The sequence below is a fragment of the Squalius cephalus genome, assembly GCF_949319135.1.
Source record: "Squalius cephalus genome assembly, chromosome: 16".
Taxonomy (NCBI): Eukaryota; Metazoa; Chordata; class Actinopteri; order Cypriniformes; family Leuciscidae; genus Squalius; species Squalius cephalus.
In genome coordinates this window covers 10,023,479-10,046,822 of record NC_137137.1, presented here as the reverse complement: position 1 = coordinate 10,046,822, position 23,344 = coordinate 10,023,479, and the positions used below count along the sequence as shown (strand labels likewise).

The following is a 23,344-nucleotide window of genomic DNA, read 5'->3' as shown; positions in this document are numbered from 1 at the left end:
CTACTACTGGAATGATTTCTGCTCTCCGCTAATGAAGGAATAAATGTTTGTGCGTTTGTTTTTGACCATTCGAATGAAGTCAGTGCTCGTTTGGACGGCTGACGTGCCCAGACTCAGGTCTGAGGACTGGCACAAAACGTCTTATGAATCTGTCTACATTCACTACGTTCTCGAGATTTTGTTTATACCGAGAGTCTGTTTTAATCTTTGTGGTATTTCTCGTTATAAAAGAATAATACTTCTTCTAATAAAAGACCCACCAGGGAACTTGGCACTGGTTTCGGTATCCATATTTATGTTCTATTAAACAGGCAAGTGAACTGGGCGGAGCAGAAAAACAGCTGTATTGGTACAAAAACCAGTGGGGTGTCGATTGCCATCCGTCACCTTTAACACTAAATCAACAGTGGATCCAAAGGGTCACGGCCACCTAGCCGTCTTGCAGCGTCCCGCTACGGGAAGCCGGGGCCCGTGCGTCCGCTTTAAGCACTGCGATCAGCGTCGCCACGGAGCGGATTTTTCTTTGATGAAGCAAACATGCACAGGGCCAAGAACAGCAAGTGCCACTGTCGAAATGTAAATCAAAAAACCACCCGCGTGCACGGTCACACGCGCTGAGAAGTCTGGAGACGCAGTTGCTGCCGTCTAAAAATGCATGAGTAATTCGGCCCATGTAGATGTGCGGTTAGCTGTGGCATGTCCCCCTGGCACAGGCCGAGAGCGAGTAGCCCCTTCATCTCAGTACGGAGTCAGGGAGACAGAGCGAGTAGGCAAAACAATCAGATCCATTTCACATGAGGCAGGAATTCGACCCCTATATCAAAAAGCAAGAGGGAAAAAAGGTGGTGTGTGGGTGCATTTTTATGATTGATTCTCAAGACATGGTCCAAGCTAAAAATACACTTTATGATGACACATCGGAGCCAATTTTGTTTTTCCTCCGCTTAAGCCCAGGTCCAGAGCACATTTCCTCTGGTATTCCAGCGATATTTCGACACTTATTCAAACCAGATAATATATTTTTTTAAACAGAATTATTGGGTTGAGTGTTGTATTGGCAGGGCGAGGGTGAAGTGAAATGAAGGAGGATTCAGGACGTTTCTTTGGCTTAGTATTACGCATCCCACAAGCATAAATAAAACAAAACTGAACATGAGCTATGACATCACAGGTGCCATAAAAAGCCTAAATTGTAGTCATATTCCAACCAGTAATAAAGGTCGCCGACGTCTGAATGTTTTACCTCAGGATTGATTAAGCACGTTGAGGTTTTACAGATTATTTGAAAAAGTACAATGGAATGATCCCAAACCATAATGATTGAGTGTCAGATGCTGTAATCTTCTAAAACCACAAGAGTATCTTTCATCAAACGCTACTCGATTAGACTATAAAATGTTTTTAAGACTTTCCGCAGATTATGCCTCACCGACCGCATCTTTCTATCAAAAATAAGTTTGTTAACTCCCAGCCAAATTAAGCTGAATGAACACATGAGAAGGTCCTCTAGGGACCTGTTTGTGAGAAATGATTCAATGACTTCCATTACAGCAAGCTGGCTCTTAAACACATGGTGACTGACGCTGAGAAATGTTCACTTGTTAAACGTTTGCTCGGTGATGTCATCGACCAGGGTGAAACAGCAATGCACATTGATCATGAGGACTTTGTGAATCAATGGAACAAGCTGCAAACATTACAGTTTCCCCACACAATCAGTTTATCCATGCCTCATTCTGATGTCATAGGAGTTCCCCAAAAGACGTGGGCCGCAGTCGAGTAGGATGCGTGGGAGTGAGAGCCCAACTGCACAGAACTCAAGTGTGTGTAAGTGTGCGAGAAAGCCCAAAGACAAGAGAAAAGAACGGAAAATGCTCAGGGGAGAGCAGGTAATTGCGCTGTCCAAAAAGTCCTCAGCAGTTTAGCAGTGATGCAACCACCGACGTCAACATTTTTTAAAACTTGAGTGCAGTCAGCCACAGCAACTAAAACAAAGCAATCTTGTGGACAACACATGTTTACAGAAACCAATAAAGCTAGCTGTTGTATACAAAGCATCCACCTATAAATTACCTGAATGAGAACTTCTAAATCTGATCAATCTGGGGGTTTATAGTCATTTCTAACAATGAATCATTCATGACAACACCACACATCCTGAGACATACAGAATATCAGCCTAGCAAGCACAGGAGGCTTCATCAAGCTATAGGAATTCAACTTATGCCACATTTTAGAGTGACCAAACGGTGCTGAGTTTGTATATGTGTGTGGGAGTAGACCCATTGCCATAGAAATCCAAAACACTATAGCAATGACTCCCTTTAGAGTCAATTACTCATTTTTTCATGAGCTGAATCAACACTTCAACGTGGGAGTTTGTCTGTGAATACTAAGTATTACCTTGTGCTAAAAAAACACAAGTACAGACAATCACAGCAACTCTTATAATGATAACCTCATATGCTGAAAAATGACCTTAATTGGACGACTTCAGAATGTTCGATTTAAAATCATTCACTGCTATGACTAACAGTACTCCAGCTCAGAAAAATGATCTGACAATCCAGGAGACAAAAAGTTATTTAGCCATGTTAGATAGAAAGATTCTGTCCCATCGGACTAGTGCTGCGTTCTTAGGATGTTCATCATGTACATGTGTGAAGCCTTGCCAACTCACTGGTTGCATGGCCACGACTTTTGTACATAACTAATAACTGATTGTACAACATGAATGCTGCTGTAATAAAGGCATCACCCAGGTAATTTTACCTTGCGTGATAACATATCTACACAAGGTTTTCTTGAAATGTAGCAAACTACTTAGCTACAAAACAGTTAAATAATTAACTGAAACTGTCTTGAAAGCATAAACCTAAATGGGTTGAAAAAAAATGAAAACAGTATAATGTTTTACCTTATGCCATATACAGGTTCAAGCAAAAAATATGTGACGTGACATGCAATTGGTAAGGCTCATGACTTTTACTAGAAAGCGAATACATATGGTGCAAAAACTGCATATTTTTAGCTATTACTGTAAATTAGAATCCTGATAAATGATCTGCTATCTGTAAAGATAATTATATATAGAGTACGTATGAATCCGACTACTGGCCTGCTGAAGTAGAAAATCCTTAATTGAGCCCTGAAAATTAACTACAGCACTACTTTCCTTCTAAAAAAACCTGTGCAAGAATAATTGGGGGAAAAGAAAAGCGTCTTCAGAAAAAAAAAACACTATTAAATATTTCTGCCACATAACATAATTTTCTGTACAATCAAGCATGTTCTGCCACTGCAGTTGAAATGAAATGAGCATCTGATCAATTACTTTCTTTTAATGGATTAAATTTTGTCTTCAAGTTACAGCCTATGCTCACAACATACTATCACAAATGAATGCACAATCATATAATCAATGCTAAAAAAATAAGTCAAACATTTAAAACAATGATTTCCTATGTGAAACGAGTAAGATGATATCTCAAACAAGTTTTCTGAAACATGTCAACAAGATCACGCAACACACTTCATGCTTCCAAACATTTCACAAAAGTCTCATTTCATTCCTTTCCAGCAATGTAAATACGATGCTCAAATAGGCACATCTAAAACATTAGATGTCAAATGCATCTGATAGGCATTTAAATGATTCACTCTGGACGGGGGAGAGATGTGGAACCAAGTCTCATAAATACTGAGACACATTAGAGAAACATTTGGTTTGAATTTGTCAGGCAAACATCTTAATCAAACCCTCTGAGTCTCTTTTGTGACAAGGTATGATTACTAATACAAGTCAAATTTGTATAATCATAAGCTGGAGTAAGCGGTTAACTGTGTCAGCCCACGCAATCCCACGCCACTGTAGCATCATCTAAACAGGGTGACCACCCTAGTCCAATACAAGAGAGCCCGGTTTCTGAGGGATGCATGGCATCCATGCTCAACATTACTTACGATAAGAGTGTCACACAAATCAAAACACAAATAGCACATATGCATGCATACACTGAAGAGTATAGTCAATAGAATGTGTGTTACTTCTACAAAGAAAACTAGCAGGTATTAAGATGCTTTTATGACCAAATGAACCAGGTTACTGAATCGTATATGTTTTGTATACAGTGATCTCCCAATGCAATACCTTGATGGTATTGAAGTAATGCACCCAAAAATGTAAATTCTGTTGTCATTTACTCACCCTCATGTGGTATGTGTAAACCTGTATAACTTTCTTTCATCCGTAGAACACAGAAGGCAAAATGACAGTCTCAGTCACCATTCACTTTCATTGTATGGAAAAAAAAATTCAATGACAGTGAACAGTGACTGAAACTGTATGTCCCTAACATCTCCTTTTGTGTTCCAAAGAAGTAGGAAAGTTTGGAACAATATGAGGATGAAAATGATGACATAATTTTACTTTGTGGATAAACTCTATCTTTAAATAATCTACGTAATAATAAATTAATGGAGGCCTATTTAGCGATCAAATAGGCTACCTATATTGTAAGCAACAAAAAAAAGAAAAAAGCGATTGCGCGTGCGAGTTTACTATCTTCGACAATCTGAAAAAGATATTTTTGTTATTTAGCCAAATGTTTTTTTAAGTGTCGCATTGCTATCCGTGATACATTTAACACACTTCAAGACACCATAACCTCTAGCAACGAGGAATTGCCTCAAAATGTGTCAAAATACGGCGACAAGACGATCTTCTATGTAGTTTGCGGTTGCATAAATTACGCCCACATATTATTACGCACTCTAATAGCCGATATGACCATTTATCGATGTCAGTTTGAGACAGGTAAGGTAAGTTAAAGAAAAAAAAAGTTTCTGATTTTCAATGTATAGGCTATCTGGTTGTTATGCAACAAATTAAATGAATACACCCAAACAAATTGTAAAGCCTACAATTAATTTAATTTAGAATCTAGAAAGCTATAGCCTAATTTATCGTTTTTATTAAATATTTAGGCATAGGCTATTATAAATGCATTTTTTTTTTAAATATATATTTTAAAACAGTCAAAGGTTTTCAACAACTAACGGCTTTTGGCTCTATTACGCATCTGTGACATTTGGCATCTGTGTTTAATTAGAAGTTACAGAAGCCGCTATAAGCTACATTTATTTTGATGCTAAATATTTTATCGCTGTTTTATAATTGCATTCTTAATTATTCTCAGCCATGGCTGGCTTGATTTTAATAATCCATAAACCAGATTAAGACTGCATTAAAAATACCCGTAAAAGTCGATCAAATCCGCTCGCAGGTAGCCTACATACCATCTCCAGGTGACATGGCGAAGCAGTGGAGTTTGGATGTGTGATGCGCGTGGAGTTTGAGATCTTCAGATCCGCAGCGCATCTGTATCGAGGCGGGATTCGAGCCACTGCAGCCGTCAGAAGAGACGCGTTTCGGGCAGATGTCTGTTTTACTGCTGAACATGGAGAAAGTCAGCTCGGTGAAATCTGTCTGATGACTGACCATGCCAAAGAGCGATGCAGGCTTCTGCATCTGGACCTCTGACTTCCAAGTGTGCATGTCAGTCCACGTACAATATAGTCCTTTATCGTTTCTTTTACCTGTGGGATGAAGGATCACACCATTAACTTGAACTTGAATTGAATTAACAAACTAGTATAGCTCTCAAAGAACTCTGAAGCAACATGATAAACATATAGCCAAAACAAAACTTTATAATAGAATAAAACACAATAAAAAAAATAATGTTGTCGTAGATTTTAAAACATACCTATTTAAACCCTCCAAAGCAAGAAAGAGAGGATATTTTGATTGAATGGTGACTCTCAACTTCTGCGTCAAACAGGCTGTTAAATGTGTTCTTACCGACCGCATCCTCTCTCACGTTTCAGCTGCAATTTTATGAGTTTTCTATAACATCAATTCTGAAAACCAAAACATGCGTCTATGCTCCGATTGACAGCTCGAAATACCAATGAACATACACTGCTGAAAGGGGAGGGACCAATCGGGAACAAACTGGATGCTTGCGATGTGAATGGTGAAATTGATCTCGAACTGGTAATAATAGTTTGCTTTACTCAACCAATACCTTTATAACAGACCTTTATAACTTATAACAAGCTATAATTGCATAGATAAGATTCATCACCTCACAGGATCATGTTATAGACAACAACAAGATCAAGAATATAGATAATAAATAAATAATAAATATTTCATAGTTACCTGGAGGACGATGTGTCAGTAACGGGGGGAAAATCATAGCTTTTAATGTATGGCTTTCTGTTTAAAGGATAAGGCAAAAAGGCAAAAATAATATATAAAGGTTGTCATCAAACATGTCAACAGTGACATCTTATGGACATTTTAGAAACTAACATTAGAGCTTTTTATAAAGGCCTATATAAACCCAGGAATACTTTTGTCCTCTGTAGTGGACATTATATTTTAGTGAATTTCTCTGACACCATACAACATGTCACAGTTATAAATCTGGATGTCCTGTAAAGAGCACATTCAGGGCTTTTCAGAAATGACTGACATTATTAGTGATCAAATTTAGCACTCTTATGGAAATGTGATAATACTTTGAAATTATCATTTAAATCTGACTCATTTTCAAAGTGTTTGTCATAAATCAACATCTCAGGAAAATGTTATGGAGGGTCTAATCAAAATATGATTTCTGTTACAAAACGGCATTGATTATAGGCTATACATGTCCACTGCAGAGGACACCCTGGATGTTTATCAGGCATTTTGGGAGAGAAAGAATCAGTAGCCTACATTCATATTCCTATGAAATATTAGATGTTTTCATGAAAATGTAGTCAATTATTACTCCCATTATTACACTTATTTTTTCATTACATTTTGGCCGAAGAACACATTAATATGCAAATTAGATACAGTGCATATGCATTACTTTTGAGGGCCTATAGGTAGCCTGTCTTGTTACTGATAATGATTGCCTACATTATTTTAATTTCCTTTCTCATACTATCGTGATATGAAATAATCAAAATGATAAATAAATAATTTAGCTTAATTCATAATTCATTACTCTACCTACCTGAGGACCTGACCCTCCTGCTGTGGATAATCAACCAATTCATTTTTTTGAAATGCTGTGGGGTCGTTAGTGCGTTCGCCTAAAGACCTTATTAATTTACCAAAACAATAATTTCAGGGACATTGCGAGTTACAGACTAAAGTTTTTTTCTTTTTTCATCTTCTGTGCATTATAATGAAGGCTTTGTGAAATTGCAATGCACAGCTTTTCCAGTTTTTTCATATGACATCCTTCCTACACCAACGAACGAACACATTTTCTATCATGGATGCCTATGAAGGACGATTGAGCCAATCAGAGTAGGTGTGGGGCGGGGCGACAAGTGCAGCCCCGCCCCGATCTGCAGGCTGCATGCCCCCAACAAGTAAAGCAAAAGTTTTATACGTCGTTCATGTTGGCACCACGACGCGTGGACTAATAAATCGCTTTCACAATGGAGACCACAGTGGGCTACGCGTTGAGAAAAGTTTGTGTTTATGTTTCAGCTGTGGCCATGATATTGTTTGCGATCGTGCAACTATCCCTTTTGAAACTCCTGTCAATCATTTCCCCGGGACTGATGAAGAAAATCCATCTAAAAATGGGAGAGAAGTCTACGATGACTCAAAATCCTAAATTCAAATACGAAGACTGGGGTCCGTCTTTCTTTTCTCTTGCGTTCATTAGAACCGTGCTCTCGGTGAACTGGTGCTCGCTGGGCCTGGAAGCTTTTGAGGGGTTCGCTGCTCCAGACACAGCTTTATTTACTCTGGACGGACAGAAAACGAGCATTCATCGTTTTCTTAAAGGTACAGTCAATAAATTCTATAAATTATTGACTTAAGAGCCTTAGCCTACTGATGCAGTCAGTTCATTTGTCTTCTTCACAGGTAACCGTCCACTGGTTCTGAGTTTTGGAAGTTGCACATGACCCCCGTTTCTCTACAAACTTGATGAGTTTAAACAGCTTGTCAAGGACTTCAGTGATGTGGCAGATTTCCTCGTTGTTTACCTTGCTGAGGCGCATGCAACTGGTACTGACAATAATATTTCAATAAATTTGCTGTAGTCTTGATGTAACTAACAAATTGGGTTGATGCAACCTCTGCCCGATTGACTGCTGAGTCATTCACATGTAGAAAATCGAGAGATAAATGTTATGCAATAATCAAAATGCTTCTGTTTTTTTTCATAGATGGTTGGGCCTTTGTAAACAACGTCGATATCAGCGTGCACAAAAACTTGGAGGAGAGACTGGCTGCGGCCCAGACCCTGGTCAAAGAAGACCCTCTCTGCCCTGTGGTCATGGACGAGATGACCAACATCACTGCCAGCAAATACGGAGCCCTGCCTGAGCGGCTCTATGTCATTCAGAGTGGGAAAGTTATCTATCAGGTGAGTGTTTTGCAATGAAGAGAAAATTCAAACTGCAGTGCACACAGTACAGGAAATACCTCCAAAGCTTCATAAAGGCTCTCGTGAGAGCAGTTGTGAGAGAAACCTTTCGAATATTTTAAACTTGGCCAGAGGCTTTACACACACACACACACACACACACACACACACACACTCTTCCTCTTGCAGTGAGAGATTTCACGAGTTCATAGAGGTGAAAGGTTTGTAATGAGCTTAACAGCATGGGGCAAAGGGTTTTATAGTCGCTTGGGTCTGTTCTTTTGCTTTTGTTGCATTTTTGAGTGCCAATGTCTAAATATATTCATCAGGAAGTCCACAGTATGGAAGGATTTTCACATGCATTTTCATTCTTTCTAACAGGGTGGCATCGGACCTTGGGGGTACAACCCTGAAGAGGTTCGAAAAGTTCTGGAAAAAATTGAATAAAGGGAAAAAAGAGTTTTATCCATGACTGTATTTGTATATATTTGCACTTTTCTGAAATTCTAGTGCCTGAACTCGTTTTCTGAGTCCCTGTGTTTGCTTGTGACAGATACAGATCAAACCAGCTGGTCTCTGTATCTTGATGTTTCAAACACAGGGGGATGTCTAATGTAAGTGACAGCAACATATTTTTTATGGAATATATAACCGGTCTGTATACCAAAATAACATTTGATATCATACCAGATTATCATATTTGATTATCATACCAGCATTGTATTCAAAGACCATATGAATCCAACTGTCAGCAGAGGTTATGAAGGGCATCTGTGCTTTTTTGATTTTGATTTTTTTTCTGAACTTGTGACTGTAAATGATGCTTACAGGGTAAAATTGTGAACTGTAAACTGATAATTCAGTCATTTGTTCTAAACACGATTAAGGAGCACAGTGTTTTTAACAACTATTCAAATTTAAAGTCATATATATATATCATGTAAGAGTCAGTGTATATCATTAAATAAAGAATGACTACTTAATTTCATATTATTGTTGTGTGCTTGTCCTTCAGTGAAAAGAAACTTGAACTTTTTTTAACCATGCTTGTCGACCTGAAATATTTCAAATAATCTCTTTAAAGCTGCACAGTAACAAGACATGAAAGGCAGGTTTGAACATGTTGCACACTGCAGTCACTGAACCTATTAAACACAGAACAGCTTCACAAAAAAGGTAGTTGAGGTGTACACTTAGTAGCTTCAGTAACTTTTCATCCAGTAGATCTTATCAAACTGAATCTATTATTGGCCATTTTTTCAAATGCCTGCTAGTAACAATAATCCTAGTCTACATTTGGACACTGCTAATCTACAGTACATGTAAATATAGAATCTGATGCCATCTACTACTGATTATGCTTTCATAATACAGCACAAATGCATGTTTTGGCATAACCCTTGTACAACCGACATTGTGGTTTATTGCTCTGGTCACTTCTTCAGTCCTCATGTCTCCTGCAGCAGGACTATGACATGTTCACGCAGGAGATCAGGGCATCTTTTACCTGGTGTTTTTCAGAGTCCGTAGAAAGGTCTCTTTAATGTATTTAAAGTATTAAGGACTTTTCTATAGGTGCATGTGTCATAATTGTTTACGGTTCACTGAACGAGCATGAAAAACATGTTTAAACCTTTTCTAATAAAGATATGTAAAGCTTATTTGTATTTTACAAAATTATCTTTAAAATACAATATCCTAAAAAAGGGATGTTTCATCTCAACTTTAAGAAACATATATATACATGCACGTATATATAACACATATATGATATATAAACAAACTTAATTGCAATTAATCGATTTGACAGCACTAAAACTATCAGTACTGTTCTTTAGCCCCAGTCACCTTAACTTTATGACTGCATTTGAACTTTGGGCTCACGTCACATGTTGTATTTGGCAGTCAGGATCGTGTTGTGGTTCCTCACTGACTCTCCAGACTGATCGGCTTTCATTAGTCTGAAAAGGCTGATACACCACAATGCAGCCAAAAGAGGCCATTGTCCATGAAAAAGATTAGACAGCAACAAAATATAACTGTTAGAACTGCTTTATCTGCCTAATTTAAATTTACATATGATATTAATCAGGAATGTCATCAGTCTGTCCAATCCTGCCAAGTGTCCAGGAATCAATTCCACGAGTAAATAAAGTATTAGAAGGGGCCATTCACACAGAACTCATTTTTTGCATTTAAAAACACGAGATGCAGGGCAGTGGGGGCGGTCTTAAAATTATTTTTAGACCTGGAGAAGTCATAAAAACCTAAAACACCATGGGTGTTTATAAAGAATCTACATTTTTCAGGATATGCCAAGCACAAATTTTTTTTTAGTGTCAAACATTTTTAAATATCATGTATGACTGGAAATGTGATAATTCATTATTGGTTTAACAGAGTAGGATACATGAAAAACATTCAGCTCTTAAAACTTAATCTTTGAACACTCCTGGTTTCTAGAAGTTAAAAATAGTTTTGAAAATAAAACTCATTACAGCAGATGTACCTAAGGAAACCTATTAGCCTACCGGGTGGGGGCTTCAAATATTGCTGGGGTCTATGGGGAGATCTTGGAGACAAAAAGATTGAGAACTACTGATCTAGTGTACATTTACATTGAAAACAATGGAAAAGCAGCACAGAAACATGTTCTGTGGAAACGGCTCCTAATACCATTTGAGAGTTGCTGAGATAGAAAAACTCAAGACTCTTAGGGATGATCAGTGGTTTGCTGAGTCTGTTCTTTTACACAAACGCCACTCTCACACCCATCTCCAGGTGCCAGCTGGTTGGCCAAAACCTTTAGCGCTCTTATGAAGCACTTCAAGCCTCACAGGTAGTGCATGACACCCGTCCAGCCTGTTTGAGCATTGTCCACTATGATCCTACTTCACATTTTGCAGAAGAGGCAAGTAAAGAGCTTCATAAATGAGTTATTATCCCATACCCTGCCTATTAAAAACATTACACAGACTTTACAATGAGTGAAAACAGACAGAGACTTAAGACAATTTGGGAACAACTTTATCTTACATTGAAACTGGTTCACTGATTCAAAGAGAATGATTTACATGGAAATCAAATGGCTGGATCTTGGCCCTCTGAAGAGATGCTACCCTAAAGAAGTCGGGGAGCATCAACAGCTTTACATCATTTTCCAAAGTTAAAATCAATTCACATTGAGCTTTCCCTTTTCTCTTAAAAAGCGATTAGCTGGAAACTGAAAATAGGGGATAAACGCTGCTTTCCGTCTTGCATTAGTATGAATGACTGAAAACATAAGACAAAAATCCACAGAAAGGAGCCAAATAATTTAGTAGTCAATATACAAACAAGCCTATTCAGCCCACAGTTAAAAGTATGATGCACAAGCTAACAAAAGCCGTGCAATACAACTACTAAAATGTAAAACAATGACCAAAAGCCTGTATAAATAGAATAAGTTACCATTCTAACTGTATTATGACTGACTGATGTCGCTCAAATGAAACCTAATACAAAACAAATCCAAACACACTAGAGTCTGGCTTACAAAAGCCACATCCTTTCGGGATGAAACCATTTCAGAGCTAAAACAAGAGGCAAATGGCAGGGAATTACATATATATATATTAAAAAAAAAAAAAAAAACATGATATGGGCATCTTTAACCATCACAAATTCATGACAATCAAGCGCAACAACGGCTTAACATTTTTGCAGGGAGACGCATCCAGGCGCGAATTCCAGTCACCCAGCCTGGGAAGCTCTGAGAAGGTCTCATAGGTAGTATGTTTGTCAGGGTCAGCATCTGAGAGGATCAACTTGTCATTCAGTCTTTTACCAAAGATAGAGACAGCAGTTAAATTTCAGAAAAAAAAAAAGAACATGAAATCAGTGCAGAAAACATAACAAATATCTTCAGGACTGGCACCCATCAATGCAGTTATTCCTTAAAAGCAGCTGCTTATAATGCTTGAAGACAAAAATGACAGTGTACGAGTAAAATACAACTCCGAGTCTTTCCTCGTTCAGAAAAGACAGATTTTTCTCACCACTTGATGCGTTTCACTGGAGAAAAATAAAAAACAGGTCATCGAAAGGCAATAAAATATTCACAGAATTCAAGGCCACGTATGAGAGTTCAGTGTCAAAAAGTCGGAGGAAGTTTCGTACGTGTAAACCATGCTGAAGTTGGATGTCGGATTTCGAGAGAGTGAACTGAGATTATTCCTCTTCGGCACAAAACGTATACACATCCAGCGATTATGTCAGCAGTAAACCATACTTTGCTTCTTAATGAGAGATGGCCTCAAAGGGGAACGAGAAAACGAAACAAAAAAAATCCAGGAGCATTGAGTCACATTTAGATGTTCTGATCTTAGAGAGGAGAAAAGATTTGCTAGCCATTTAAAAAAAAAAAAAAAAAGTAACAACAAAATTCATTTTGATATTGCATGAGACCACTTGTGAGGATGCAGGGCAGTCCCACCCAATTCCATTTCCTGTACATGTACTCTGTCTATGTCATCGATGGCCAACTGTGAGTTTCCAGAACGGAGCAAACAGACTGGCATCAGACGCTCATGGTCATGGAAGGAGAGTACTGCTGTAAATACAAAAAAAAGAAAAAAAAAAAGGGTCAAAAACTGAAGCAAAACATTACAGAAAAACAACCAGTCCGTGTATTCACTTCACACTCACTGTGCCCTAACTAGTTGCAAAATGATAAAGCGAGTTTTTGTACGACAATTTGTCCTTTGTGCCGTACTGGCTAGCCCCGCCCAGTGATCTCTCATTGGTGTAAAATCCTGCTAGCATAACTTGTTTTCCCGATTTAGAGGATTTTATTGCATTGTGCCAGCATACCACTTTCATTTGAGGACATAAAAAGAGGAAAAGTATTGCTAGTACTTTCAAAACCATAATATAGTATATAAACGTCAAGGTATCTTACATTATCATTTTGGAAGGAGTGAAGGTAGCTGCCTCCTACATCTTCATCTCTAGGGGTCCCGGGTGGATTGCTCATGCCACTCATATTGTTAGGAGAATTCTGATGATGAGATGTATAGTAATTGGCAAGTTAAATAAGCAGTGAATACAGTGTTGCAGGGATAACATGTTTTTGTAGGCCAATCTGGAAGACAGCATCACCCTGGTTCCCTCGACAAAAAGACTTTTCCATTGGCTTTTGATTCTTGTAAAAAATAAGCTCTATGACCAACCAAACTTTAAGATTCTTACATGTTTCGTTCAAGATAATCTGCACAAACCTAAAGTTAGGCTACAAACGAACTACACCACAGTAGCAATGTTCAACGTCACCACCACTAGGCCTTCAAAAACTCGAGTTAAAATAGTTTGCAAGAGCATGAGTATAAACACAATGAGCTGTAAAATCGGTGTAAAACATCCCAGACAACCTATGTAATGCCATTTATCTTAAAAATAAAATAGAAATCACTAGCAGGGTATTACCTTATTGTATGCCTTAAAATAAAACGAAGGTATCTTAAGCTTGGGTTAACCACAAAACTTATTTCAGGCATTCAACAACAAGTCTATTTTTTAAAAACCCACTGACTTTAGGGCGAAGGAACTGGAAGTGCAAAAATGCTAACTTGTTTCCAAGTTTTAGGACCCATTCCCACAGCACTCTATGAAATACTCTTTTACAGCAAGATTTTAAATATATCTCATCGTGACCCAAATATAATGATGGGAAGCAAAAAATAAAATAAAATTAGAAAGATTATAATCACCTTTGGAAGTCCATCCAGGTCTCCTGAACCTACAAAGACAGAAACAAACATGAATTTGTTTCCTAATGGATATAAAAAAATTTTTTTAGTTAAATTTAAATATAACCATGTGTATTTACCTCCATTCATATGCATCGGGTCCATTCCTGCCATGGCCCCTAGAGGTCCCTCAGAGCCTGGGCCTATGGGAAACTGGACAAAACCAGTGGGAATTACAAAAAAAAAAACGACATCAGACAGTAATGATGAAAAAGGGTAACATGAACACAGCCAAAGGCACTTCTGCTTCATTAATGTACTACACCAAGCAATTACTGAACAGTGTGCCTCTGAGAAATGAGTCAGCAGGTCTGTCTCTTACACTGTTGCGCCCTCCACCTCCTGAGTTTATCATGGTGTACAGGTTTTCACTGGAGTTGTTGGAGTCTGAGGGTGAGAAATCTTTCATTAATGGCATGGAGATCTCTGCATGATCAGTTATGATTGATATTCTGCTTTAGATATTCAAGCAAACCCGTGTGATAAATCTGACATCTATGGAAATCAGAGTTCAGCTATAAACAGACCTGCTGGACTAGGAACAATGCCAGGTGTTCCTGGAGGCCCTCCTTGTGGACCCTGGAGAAACAAATGGATTACATCTTCAGATTCATACTTCAAAGTCTTTATGTATTACTACGGTAATTATGATCAAATGTACAGTAGATGAGGACCTCTTCTCTTACCCCATATGCACCAGGAGATGGTGATGAATATGGCATCTAAAGCAAAACAAACAGACATATGTTTAAGCATGCAGCATTCTATTATAGTCATGCATATAATAATTGTAATAAAATTCTTAAAATTAGTAAGACTATAATACAGAAACAAAGTTGGCTCACGTTGTTGGCATTTGGATTTGGCCATGGTGGTCTGCCATTTCCAGGGCCCCTGGAATCAAATAAAATTATGTTAAAGTATGTTAAAATTATTCTAATGTTAATGTAAAATAACAGAATAGAATACGTTTTAAAAAGTAATATATTCCTGGGATGGCAAAGCTGATTTTAAGCAGCCATTACTCCAGTCTTCAGTGTCAGAAATCATTCTAATTGATGATTTAAAGCTCAAGAAACATTTCTTTTTATTAGCAATTTTGAAAACAGTTGGGCTGATTATTTTTTGTGGAAACCTTTTCTAACATTATAAATGTCTTTACTGTCACCTTTAAGGTGTCCTTGCTGAATACAACTATAATTGTTTTTAATCTTACTGAGCCCACATTTTTGAATGGTAGCATAAGTTGCAACAAAAGCTCTTACATGTTCACTCCTGGCATGCCAGGGCCCATTGAGTTGTGTGGTGGTCTCATTCCTCCTCCAAAACTCTGGGGGCTGGGGCCCATGGGACCCATTCCTCTAGGAACATTCATCCTCTGCATCGGCCCTTTAAATGGGGAAAGGAGAAGTCAAATCAGTTTATGCCGTCTAGATGCCTTAAAACAACTCAGATGTCATAAGCGATGAAGGCTCACCCTGTAGTCTGGGATCCATGTTTGGGAGCATTGGCTGGGCAGTTGGAACACCACCAGGGGGCTAGAAAAGTTTAGATACAAATTCATTTTTTTTTTATTTCATTTGACATTTTAATTTAATCTACAATTAACTAACAACTTACCTGGTTGCCCATTCTGATGGGGGGTCTTGGACCCCCTCCAAAGCGAGGTGACATGAAAGGCTGCAACACAAAATCAACTTGTAAGAAAACTGTAACACTGACATATTGTCTGAATCCAATGAAGTTATGACAAAAAGGATGTCTGCGAGAACATGGGGTAACCACAGCTCAGCAGAGCAGCAAGACAGCGTGAGAGAAACAACACAGAGGGCAGAACCGGTCAATTGAAATAGTCCGTGAATAGACAGGAGCTGCTACCTGGCCGTGGGGTCCCATCATGCTGTTAGGGGGAGGAGGAGCGTGAGGGGAGGCCTGGGAGCCGGGAGGGCCCTAAGAAAGTGAAGAGACCACACGAGAGGAGAGCAGGAGCGAGAGACCAAGCAAGGGAAATGTAGCAAGTGATAAAAAAAAAGAGCATTGGAAAAACAGAAATAATGAGAGAGACAGAAGAAAAAGAAAAAGAAAAAAAGATTCATTAGGCTATTTAAAGGGCTGGAAAGAGAACAACACCAGAGAACACACTGAGAATCCTATGTGACTGGTGGCTGAACAGCTAAACTCTGAAAAAGCAAAGCATTACGGTTAAGTTCAAACAAATGAATCAATGGGTGAACATTGGGATCATTAAGAGCTAGGGGTTGAACAACTTCAGATTTTTTTTAAAGTCGACATTTATGTAACTAAAGTCGATTCGACTAGTCGCTGATGACCTCATTAATGAATAAATAAGCCTGAACCCCGATCTGAGACTTGAATGCGGGTTGCCTTATGCACAGCTATGGCATATGACACAGCGCTCCCCACAAGGCTATTGCTTCAACATAACAGCTTATTTTTATTAGTTCTTTTGTCTTTGGGTCGTTATATTTCTCACAGATTTCTGCTCGATCCATATCAGATATAAAGTAGCACAGTAAAGATTACATTTATATGAATGAATGCATTAGTGAGAGCACAATTGCATGTGAATGAATTCTACCTGGCAGCATCTCTCTACTAATAGTGAAGCTATGTTTCTTTTTTACCAAGTAATATATGCTAGAACTTTTCATGTTCTAAGCTATTTTACTGATAAATCACAGAACAGTGTGTGTGCGTGTTGACAATACATTTCTGCACTACTGGATGTTTGTGTGTACGCACGATCTACACGTGATGTGTGAGCTACTGTCTGTATATGTGTGCGTTACAATGCAGCAGCACATTAGTTTAGCTTACGTGTACAATAAACTGTTTAAAATGTACATTCACCCGATCAATTTTGAGCATCCAAATGGTATAATCAAACATATCTTGTGGGGCGATCTCGGAGTATACATTTATTTGTCATTTTAACTGTTGGAAACGGACCATAAAAATGGACTTCAAAGATTTATTATATTATCCTACAGGCCATGAGCAATCAGCGACTAGAAGTCAAATAGTCTGTGCAACCCCTAGTAAGCGCACAAGTTAACATTTATGAAGAATACAACAGGAAAAGCAAACACTGGACTCAGTGACTAGTCAGAGCTGTGCCATCATTTTCTTTTTTAAGCAAAGCTACTCAATTTAAAACACTCGTATTCACTACTAGTCAAAACTTTGGATATATTGAAGGTGTTCCCACCTTCTTGTTGGCTGCTTTTCCCTCAGTATCCTATATAACTATTAATTATTATTATTATTATAATAAATTATAATATATTGTATATTTTATAATATATAATATATTATACACACAAAAAAAATGGGCTGAGCCAAAATATTCCATATTTAGTGGTCTTTTAATCAAATCAATCACTGGTCAGGATATTAGCAAGAATTACACAAATACTGTAGATAAAGTAACTTAGCACAGAAAAGCCTTTCCCTTTGTTTTCTTTAAATGATTAAGCCGTGTGGGTAAACTTGCAAACAGCTTTTTACAGGAAGACGAGTCAGTGTTGTTCCACTCAATGTTAATGGCTTCAAACAGTTCATGAGGAGTTCAAAAATGTCTCCCAGTTCGTTTGAGTTTAACGTAAGGCCAAATATTTACTATAGGGTTCAAATCTGGATTCTGACCAAGGCCAAAACATGAGCCTGATGGACTTCTCAAGCCGCTTGGTTTTTTTTGTTGTTGAAATTTGTGCAGGAACATTGTCTTGTTGAAAAATAACATCTGACCATTCCTCTTAAGATAACTTTTCATTTGTGGGAAGCAAGTCATTCTGCAATATTCTCCTGTATTCCAAAGCATTAAATGACTTTTCACAGGGAAATAGCTCACCAATACAAACAGCTAAAAGGACTCCCCACACAATGACACCTCTTCCTCCATGCTTCACGGTTCATGATGCATTTATTATATTTCTCACCAGATTTCCAAACACACCGCTCTGGAGCATCACCATCGCAGCAACTCGTGTTTCATTGTGATTCATCACTCCACACGCAACTTCCCAAATTCTGCCAAAAACTTAATTCTGTCTTTGATGCTTTTCTGAGACAGCAATGGCTCTTAAAGTAGTGCATTTGCTTCAATTTTGCTAATTCCCTGACCAATAATTTGGGGTTAAGACAATTTAAAGCCTTGTGTTTAGCCATTTTGGGCATTTTTTTGCCCAGGAGTGTTTGTGTATATATATATGTATCACTGTGTCCAAACCTGGTATGTCTATGTAAGGTTAGAATCAGGTACATCTTAAAAAAAAATCTCAAAGGAGATGAGGTTTACACAGAGGGTGATGATCTAACCTGGAAGAATCCAGGGGGCATGGGTCCACCTGGCATGCCATCTCCTGGTGGCATGTTCCCAAGAACAGGACTGGGGGCTGCTGCGGCACTCTGTGGACACAAAGAAAAAGGACAAGTTAGATGGGGAAAACACTTGTACATCTTAGGCACTGATTATTTACCTAGGAAAACCAGAATAAATCTTAAGCTTAACACATTCTAGCACTCTGTACTCAACCAGCAAGCAATAAAGCCAAAGGCACAGCCACAACTGACTGGTGTAAAATCCACAAAACCAAGAGGAAAGAACTAGGTTTCAGAGCACAACAGGGATTTGAGCATGCATATAATGGCAGTGGAAGAAGCACAGTGTGGTCTGCTGCCTGTCACACTTCAGCCCGAGTTAACCGAGCAAGGCTTTTCAGAGTGCGCTGTGAAATATCACAGGAAGGAGATAGAAAGAAAAAAAGAGCAGCTGACCCTAATGGAGCAACAAAGATCAGAACAGGCCAATGGGAAGAGCCAGACCGAGACTGATCCCTAACAATGGAGCAGCTACGCTTTCCATTCAGACTATCAAAGTCCACAGCTCAAGGGGCCAAGAAGACTTTTTATTTTTTAAATCCACATGAAAATCAAAATCACACTCCTAATACATATTTCTGGACACATAATTCACAGTTCATTAGTGCATCGGTGTTGTTATAGTTAAGTAAATAGAAATCTTTAAAAAAAATACAAAAAAAAAGACAAAAGCACACAACAAAATTTCTCAAATCAAAATGAAAAAATGAAAATCTAAAAATAAACAATGCTAAATACATACTATACTAACATATAAATATTACTAAAATAACACTGCAGTATTCCAAAGAAAACTAATGTTTGACTTCACAATCACTTGCTCCTCCCCCAAAATGACTTTTCTATTTCGGTTGATGTCACCAAGGCTGCCGTTTCCTGTTTCGGAAGGTAAGCAGTCCAACAAAATGAAAGGAAACTCTGGAATAGAATGCCCACTTTTCACGATCCAATCAATTCCCAATGGGAATTCAATCAATTTTTGCCTTTTCCCCCTAGCTGAATGTCAGGAAAATCATGTTACAGAAGTGAAATGGGTGGGAATTTAATGCTGCTTTAGGATTAGCTAAATTTCTCATATCCAAAAAAATCATTCGAGGATGAGTTAACCCAGGGAAACTGAAACATTCTTGGTTGTCCCACCCTGATGACAGCCCTCCATCACAACCTAACAACATTATATCTCTAAAATGCCCTAAAATAATTAAACAAATCCAACACAGTCCTGCTTTCTACAGCTCATCCCTCCCTTACGCTCCAAGTTCGCTTCCATGCTTCTCGTTCCATCTGTCTCTTCCCTCCCTTTCAATCTGCCTACCGACAGGCTCCATGACAGCCATCAATCACTCTCCATCCCCACCACAGCCCGAGGGGGAGTGTTTCCCTTGACACAGCATGAAGACAACATGGCCACTGTTTAAAGAGGGCGCAGCCTCCTCCCCCACCCTCTGGAGAATAAGAGAGCACAGACCTGACGCCACGGTCCCGACCACAGCTGGGCACAAAAGGCAGGAGAGGAGACAGCGCCGATCACACGATGACTTCAAAACATAATGCCCTATAACACTCCTGCAGATCCAACTATGCTGAACATGCAGCTAATTTCCGAATGACTGATCATGTTTCATATGTCCCCGTACGGCAGCATCCTTTCAGATTACGGTGTCTAGACAGAAGAGCAAAGGGTTTGATTTTTACACTCTCTGCATATGACCTCCGACCCGTGGCCCCTTCACTAAAGCTTGCGGCTAGACAACAGCAGTCATATATTATTGGTAGAGGGCTAAAGCTGGAGGTTTTCACCTAAAAGTCGCATCATGCCCACACAAGATGCTGGGAACACAGAGAAACGACAATTGGAGATGCCACAATTCAAGTTTTATGTATTAACTGTAACTAAAGACCAAAGATTACGGTCTCAATTATGTTTTCCAAAACTAGGAGTGATCGGTCTCGGCGCAACTTGGCTAAAAAATATTTAGTTATTGCTAGTGATTTCATGCCATTGTAAAGGCCATTGGTGTAAAAAATGTATATAAATAATAAGAGGTTAAAGCTGGAGGTTTTTGCCTAAGAGTAGGGCTGTCAAACGATTAATCGCGATTAATCGCATCCAAAATAAAAGTTTGTTTTTACATAATATATGTGTGTGTACGGTATATAATTATTTTCTATATATAAATACACACACATGCATGTATATATTTAAGAAATATTTGCATGTATATACTGTGTATATATATTTATATTATATATAATTTATATTATATATAAATATTTTATATATAAATAACACATTTTTCTTAAATATATGCATGTGTGTGTATTTATATATAGAAAATAATTATACTCCATACACACACATATATTATGTAAACAAACACAAACTTTTATTTTGGATGCGATTAATCGCGATTAATCGTTTGACAGCCCTACCTAAGAGTCACATCATTCCCACATTAGCTGTTGGAAATACAGAGAAATGACAATTAGAGATGCCACAATACGAGTTGTACATTTTTAATTGTAACTAAACTATGCTAAAGAGTTTTTCCCGGCACTTATTACAGTCTCATTTATGTTATCCAAAACTAGGACTGATCGGTCTCAGTGCAACTTGCCTAAAATGCTTTTATTAGATTTGTTATTAACTTCATACCATTTGTAAAGGGCATGTTTCTACAAATCCATTTTAAAAAGTGCAATTTAAAATATCTATTAATAAATAAGGCCTTTCCTGGCTTCCTGGTCACACAGGCCTTTATTGTCCAATCAGCCAAACATCACGTACATAACAAAGAGGATCGTCCAAGGTACATACCGTCTTTGTCTAGAAACAGTGGTGATTCCATGGAAAACCCTGCTGACATCATTTCTATTGTAGGGATGATTACTACATCCTTCACACGTGACACTGTACACATTTTCTTATTATACAACACAGAGACTCTTCCAAAGTCACAGGCACAAGAAATGTCATTTTGTCCTCAACTTAATTTTCATGCATTTCCATATACTCACATAGTCATGGAAAGCCTTGGCCTCGCTTGAATGTTCACATGTGTCTCTCCTCTCAGGAGCTGCACAGTAGAGGTCCCAAAAGACACTGAGGTGAGGAAAAAAGGGGTCATATAAGTCTGCATATGCACAGTAATCAGATTAAAGGAGCAAATCATGGTAAAATTTAATTTCGGACATTATTTACGGTGCTTAGCCTCATGTCATTCCAAACCTGTATGACTTTCCCTTCCACAGGTCAAATTAAAAGATGTGTAATAACAATAATCCATACAATGCATTAGCTTTGAGTGAGAAAAAGACCAAAAGATTTTAGTGAAATAAATACATTTCAAACAAATCAAAAATTGCATGGTTCACTTTTAAGATACTTTTTGAAGCTTCAGTCATCTTCAGAATTTCTCTCATTGTGTCCCGTAAAATTAAGAATGTCATGGTTTGGAACGACATGAAGGCGAGTAAATAACGTCATTTTTATTTTTTGGTCATATATTTCTTTTTACACATACATATTACACTCAAAATACTCACCACCACCAGGAATGCAGGAACCCAGGAGGGTCTCCCAACGTGATGTTCTTTTCCCATCGGATCTAGAATGGATCCGAAAATAATTACATCTTTTAAAGGTTCAGTCTAAGAGTGTACAGGACATTACAAATTTTAATGTTTGCAAGGTAAAAACATCTCAAATGTGCTGTGGTTCTGGGTCTTACTTCTGACAGGAAAGTCTGCGCAGACTTCTGAGCACCAATGTGTAACAAATACTCATAAACATACAAAGCTAACCTGCAATAAAACAGAGAAAATAACATTAAGTTATTAAAGCAACAATTGACAAATAAAAAATAATATGGTTGATGAGGACAAAACCAAGAAATCAATATTGTGTCACTACTCTGGTTTCCGCTAAAACAGTGTTTATAGTAAAAAATGAATATATCCCTTAAAAGAATAATTATATTAACCAAAAAATATATAAATATTCACTATATACACATTACTAATTCATTTAAGTTTTTTATTATTATTTATAAACCGCCATTGAGCAAGGCAGCACCTCAAAAGCATGCAAAATGCATAAAAACTAAACAAAAGACGAGACCCACTCCCCTCCAAGACTGGCGTCTGTGGCAAAATGAAACGAGGAACACTGAAGCGCCCGTCCCGCATGCAGAAACTATTTCAAATAGGTGATTAAAAAAGGACGGTTTTTATTCTGGATCACATCACAATGACCAGGGGCGAAAGCTCTGAGCCACAGGGGGACCCCAGAATGGCGCACGGCCGGGCACTTTCGATTCAACGCTCTCACGACAAGCCTATAGCAGCAGCATACGCTCCATATGCAGTCGTGTCTATACTGCCCTAAACAATAGGCTACATCCAACACAATAACACACGCACGACGGGCGATGTTCAAAAGACCTTACTTTTCCCGAGCTTGACCATCCGATGGCACGACGGAGCTTTTGCCTTTAGGAAACATGATTTTTTTGTGCACGGGAGAGTCACCCGCGTTTGCTTTTCCCCTATTTTCGACAATTCATCTGTCACTGCTCCAGGTTCGACTGCACAAACTAAACACACTGACGCCTTCTCAACCAACCTTGACCACTGGGGCGGGGGGGAATTGTGCTGTTTGATTGACAAGGGCAAGTGGCCAATGGCAGGGCGCCATTTCTCTTGCGTGAT

General features: G+C 38.4%; 3 protein-coding genes across 9 annotated transcripts in view; 1 reads left to right on the top strand and 2 right to left on the bottom strand.

Annotated features, from left to right (window-relative positions):
* glis1b (GLIS family zinc finger 1b) overlaps window positions 1–5,946 on the bottom strand; it is an 80,243-nt gene extending 74,297 nt beyond the window's left edge. The window contains exons 1-2 of one of the 4 annotated variants that reach the window (XM_079896070.1): window positions 5,769–5,946; window positions 5,299–5,598 (exon numbers count right to left, since the gene is read on the bottom strand). In XM_079896070.1, coding sequence (XP_079752196.1) covers window positions 5,299–5,557 — 259 coding nt within the window. In that variant the 5' untranslated portion in view covers window positions 5,558–5,598; window positions 5,769–5,946. The remainder of the gene's footprint in view (window positions 1–5,298; window positions 5,599–5,768) is intronic. The other 3 variants (XM_079896072.1, XM_079896073.1, XM_079896071.1) reach the window with 3 other exon arrangements.
* A 1,214-nt stretch (window positions 5,947–7,160) lies between these two features.
* dio1 (iodothyronine deiodinase 1) lies at window positions 7,161–9,435 on the top strand. Its single transcript, XM_079897820.1, has 4 exons — window positions 7,161–7,861; window positions 7,943–8,086; window positions 8,248–8,447; window positions 8,829–9,435. Exons 1-4 carry the CDS (start codon window positions 7,507–7,509, stop codon window positions 8,892–8,894), a joined length of 765 nt encoding a protein of 254 aa, XP_079753946.1. The 5' UTR covers window positions 7,161–7,506; the 3' UTR covers window positions 8,895–9,435.
* Window positions 9,436–11,454: 2,019 nt separating this feature from the next.
* On the bottom strand, window positions 11,455–23,268 carry ssbp3b (single stranded DNA binding protein 3b). 4 transcript variants are annotated; one of them, XM_079895962.1, is made up of 17 exons: window positions 23,083–23,268; window positions 22,366–22,438; window positions 22,181–22,242; window positions 21,653–21,737; window positions 18,572–18,661; window positions 16,112–16,183; window positions 15,854–15,913; window positions 15,711–15,771; window positions 15,499–15,622; window positions 15,079–15,127; window positions 14,920–14,955; window positions 14,761–14,812; window positions 14,556–14,620; window positions 14,314–14,386; window positions 14,195–14,223; window positions 13,387–13,485; window positions 11,455–13,038 (listed from the first exon to the last, which is right to left on the bottom strand). In XM_079895962.1, exons 1-17 carry the CDS (start codon window positions 23,136–23,138, stop codon window positions 13,006–13,008), a joined length of 1,119 nt encoding a protein of 372 aa, XP_079752088.1. In that variant the 5' UTR covers window positions 23,139–23,268; the 3' UTR covers window positions 11,455–13,005. The 4 variants fall into 4 exon arrangements, with proteins under 4 accessions (XP_079752088.1, XP_079752090.1, XP_079752091.1 ...); XM_079895963.1 differs by having other exon boundaries at window positions 12,888–13,035; XM_079895964.1 differs by lacking the exon at window positions 16,112–16,183 and having other exon boundaries at window positions 23,083–23,265.
* Window positions 23,269–23,344: the final 76 nt, after the last annotated feature.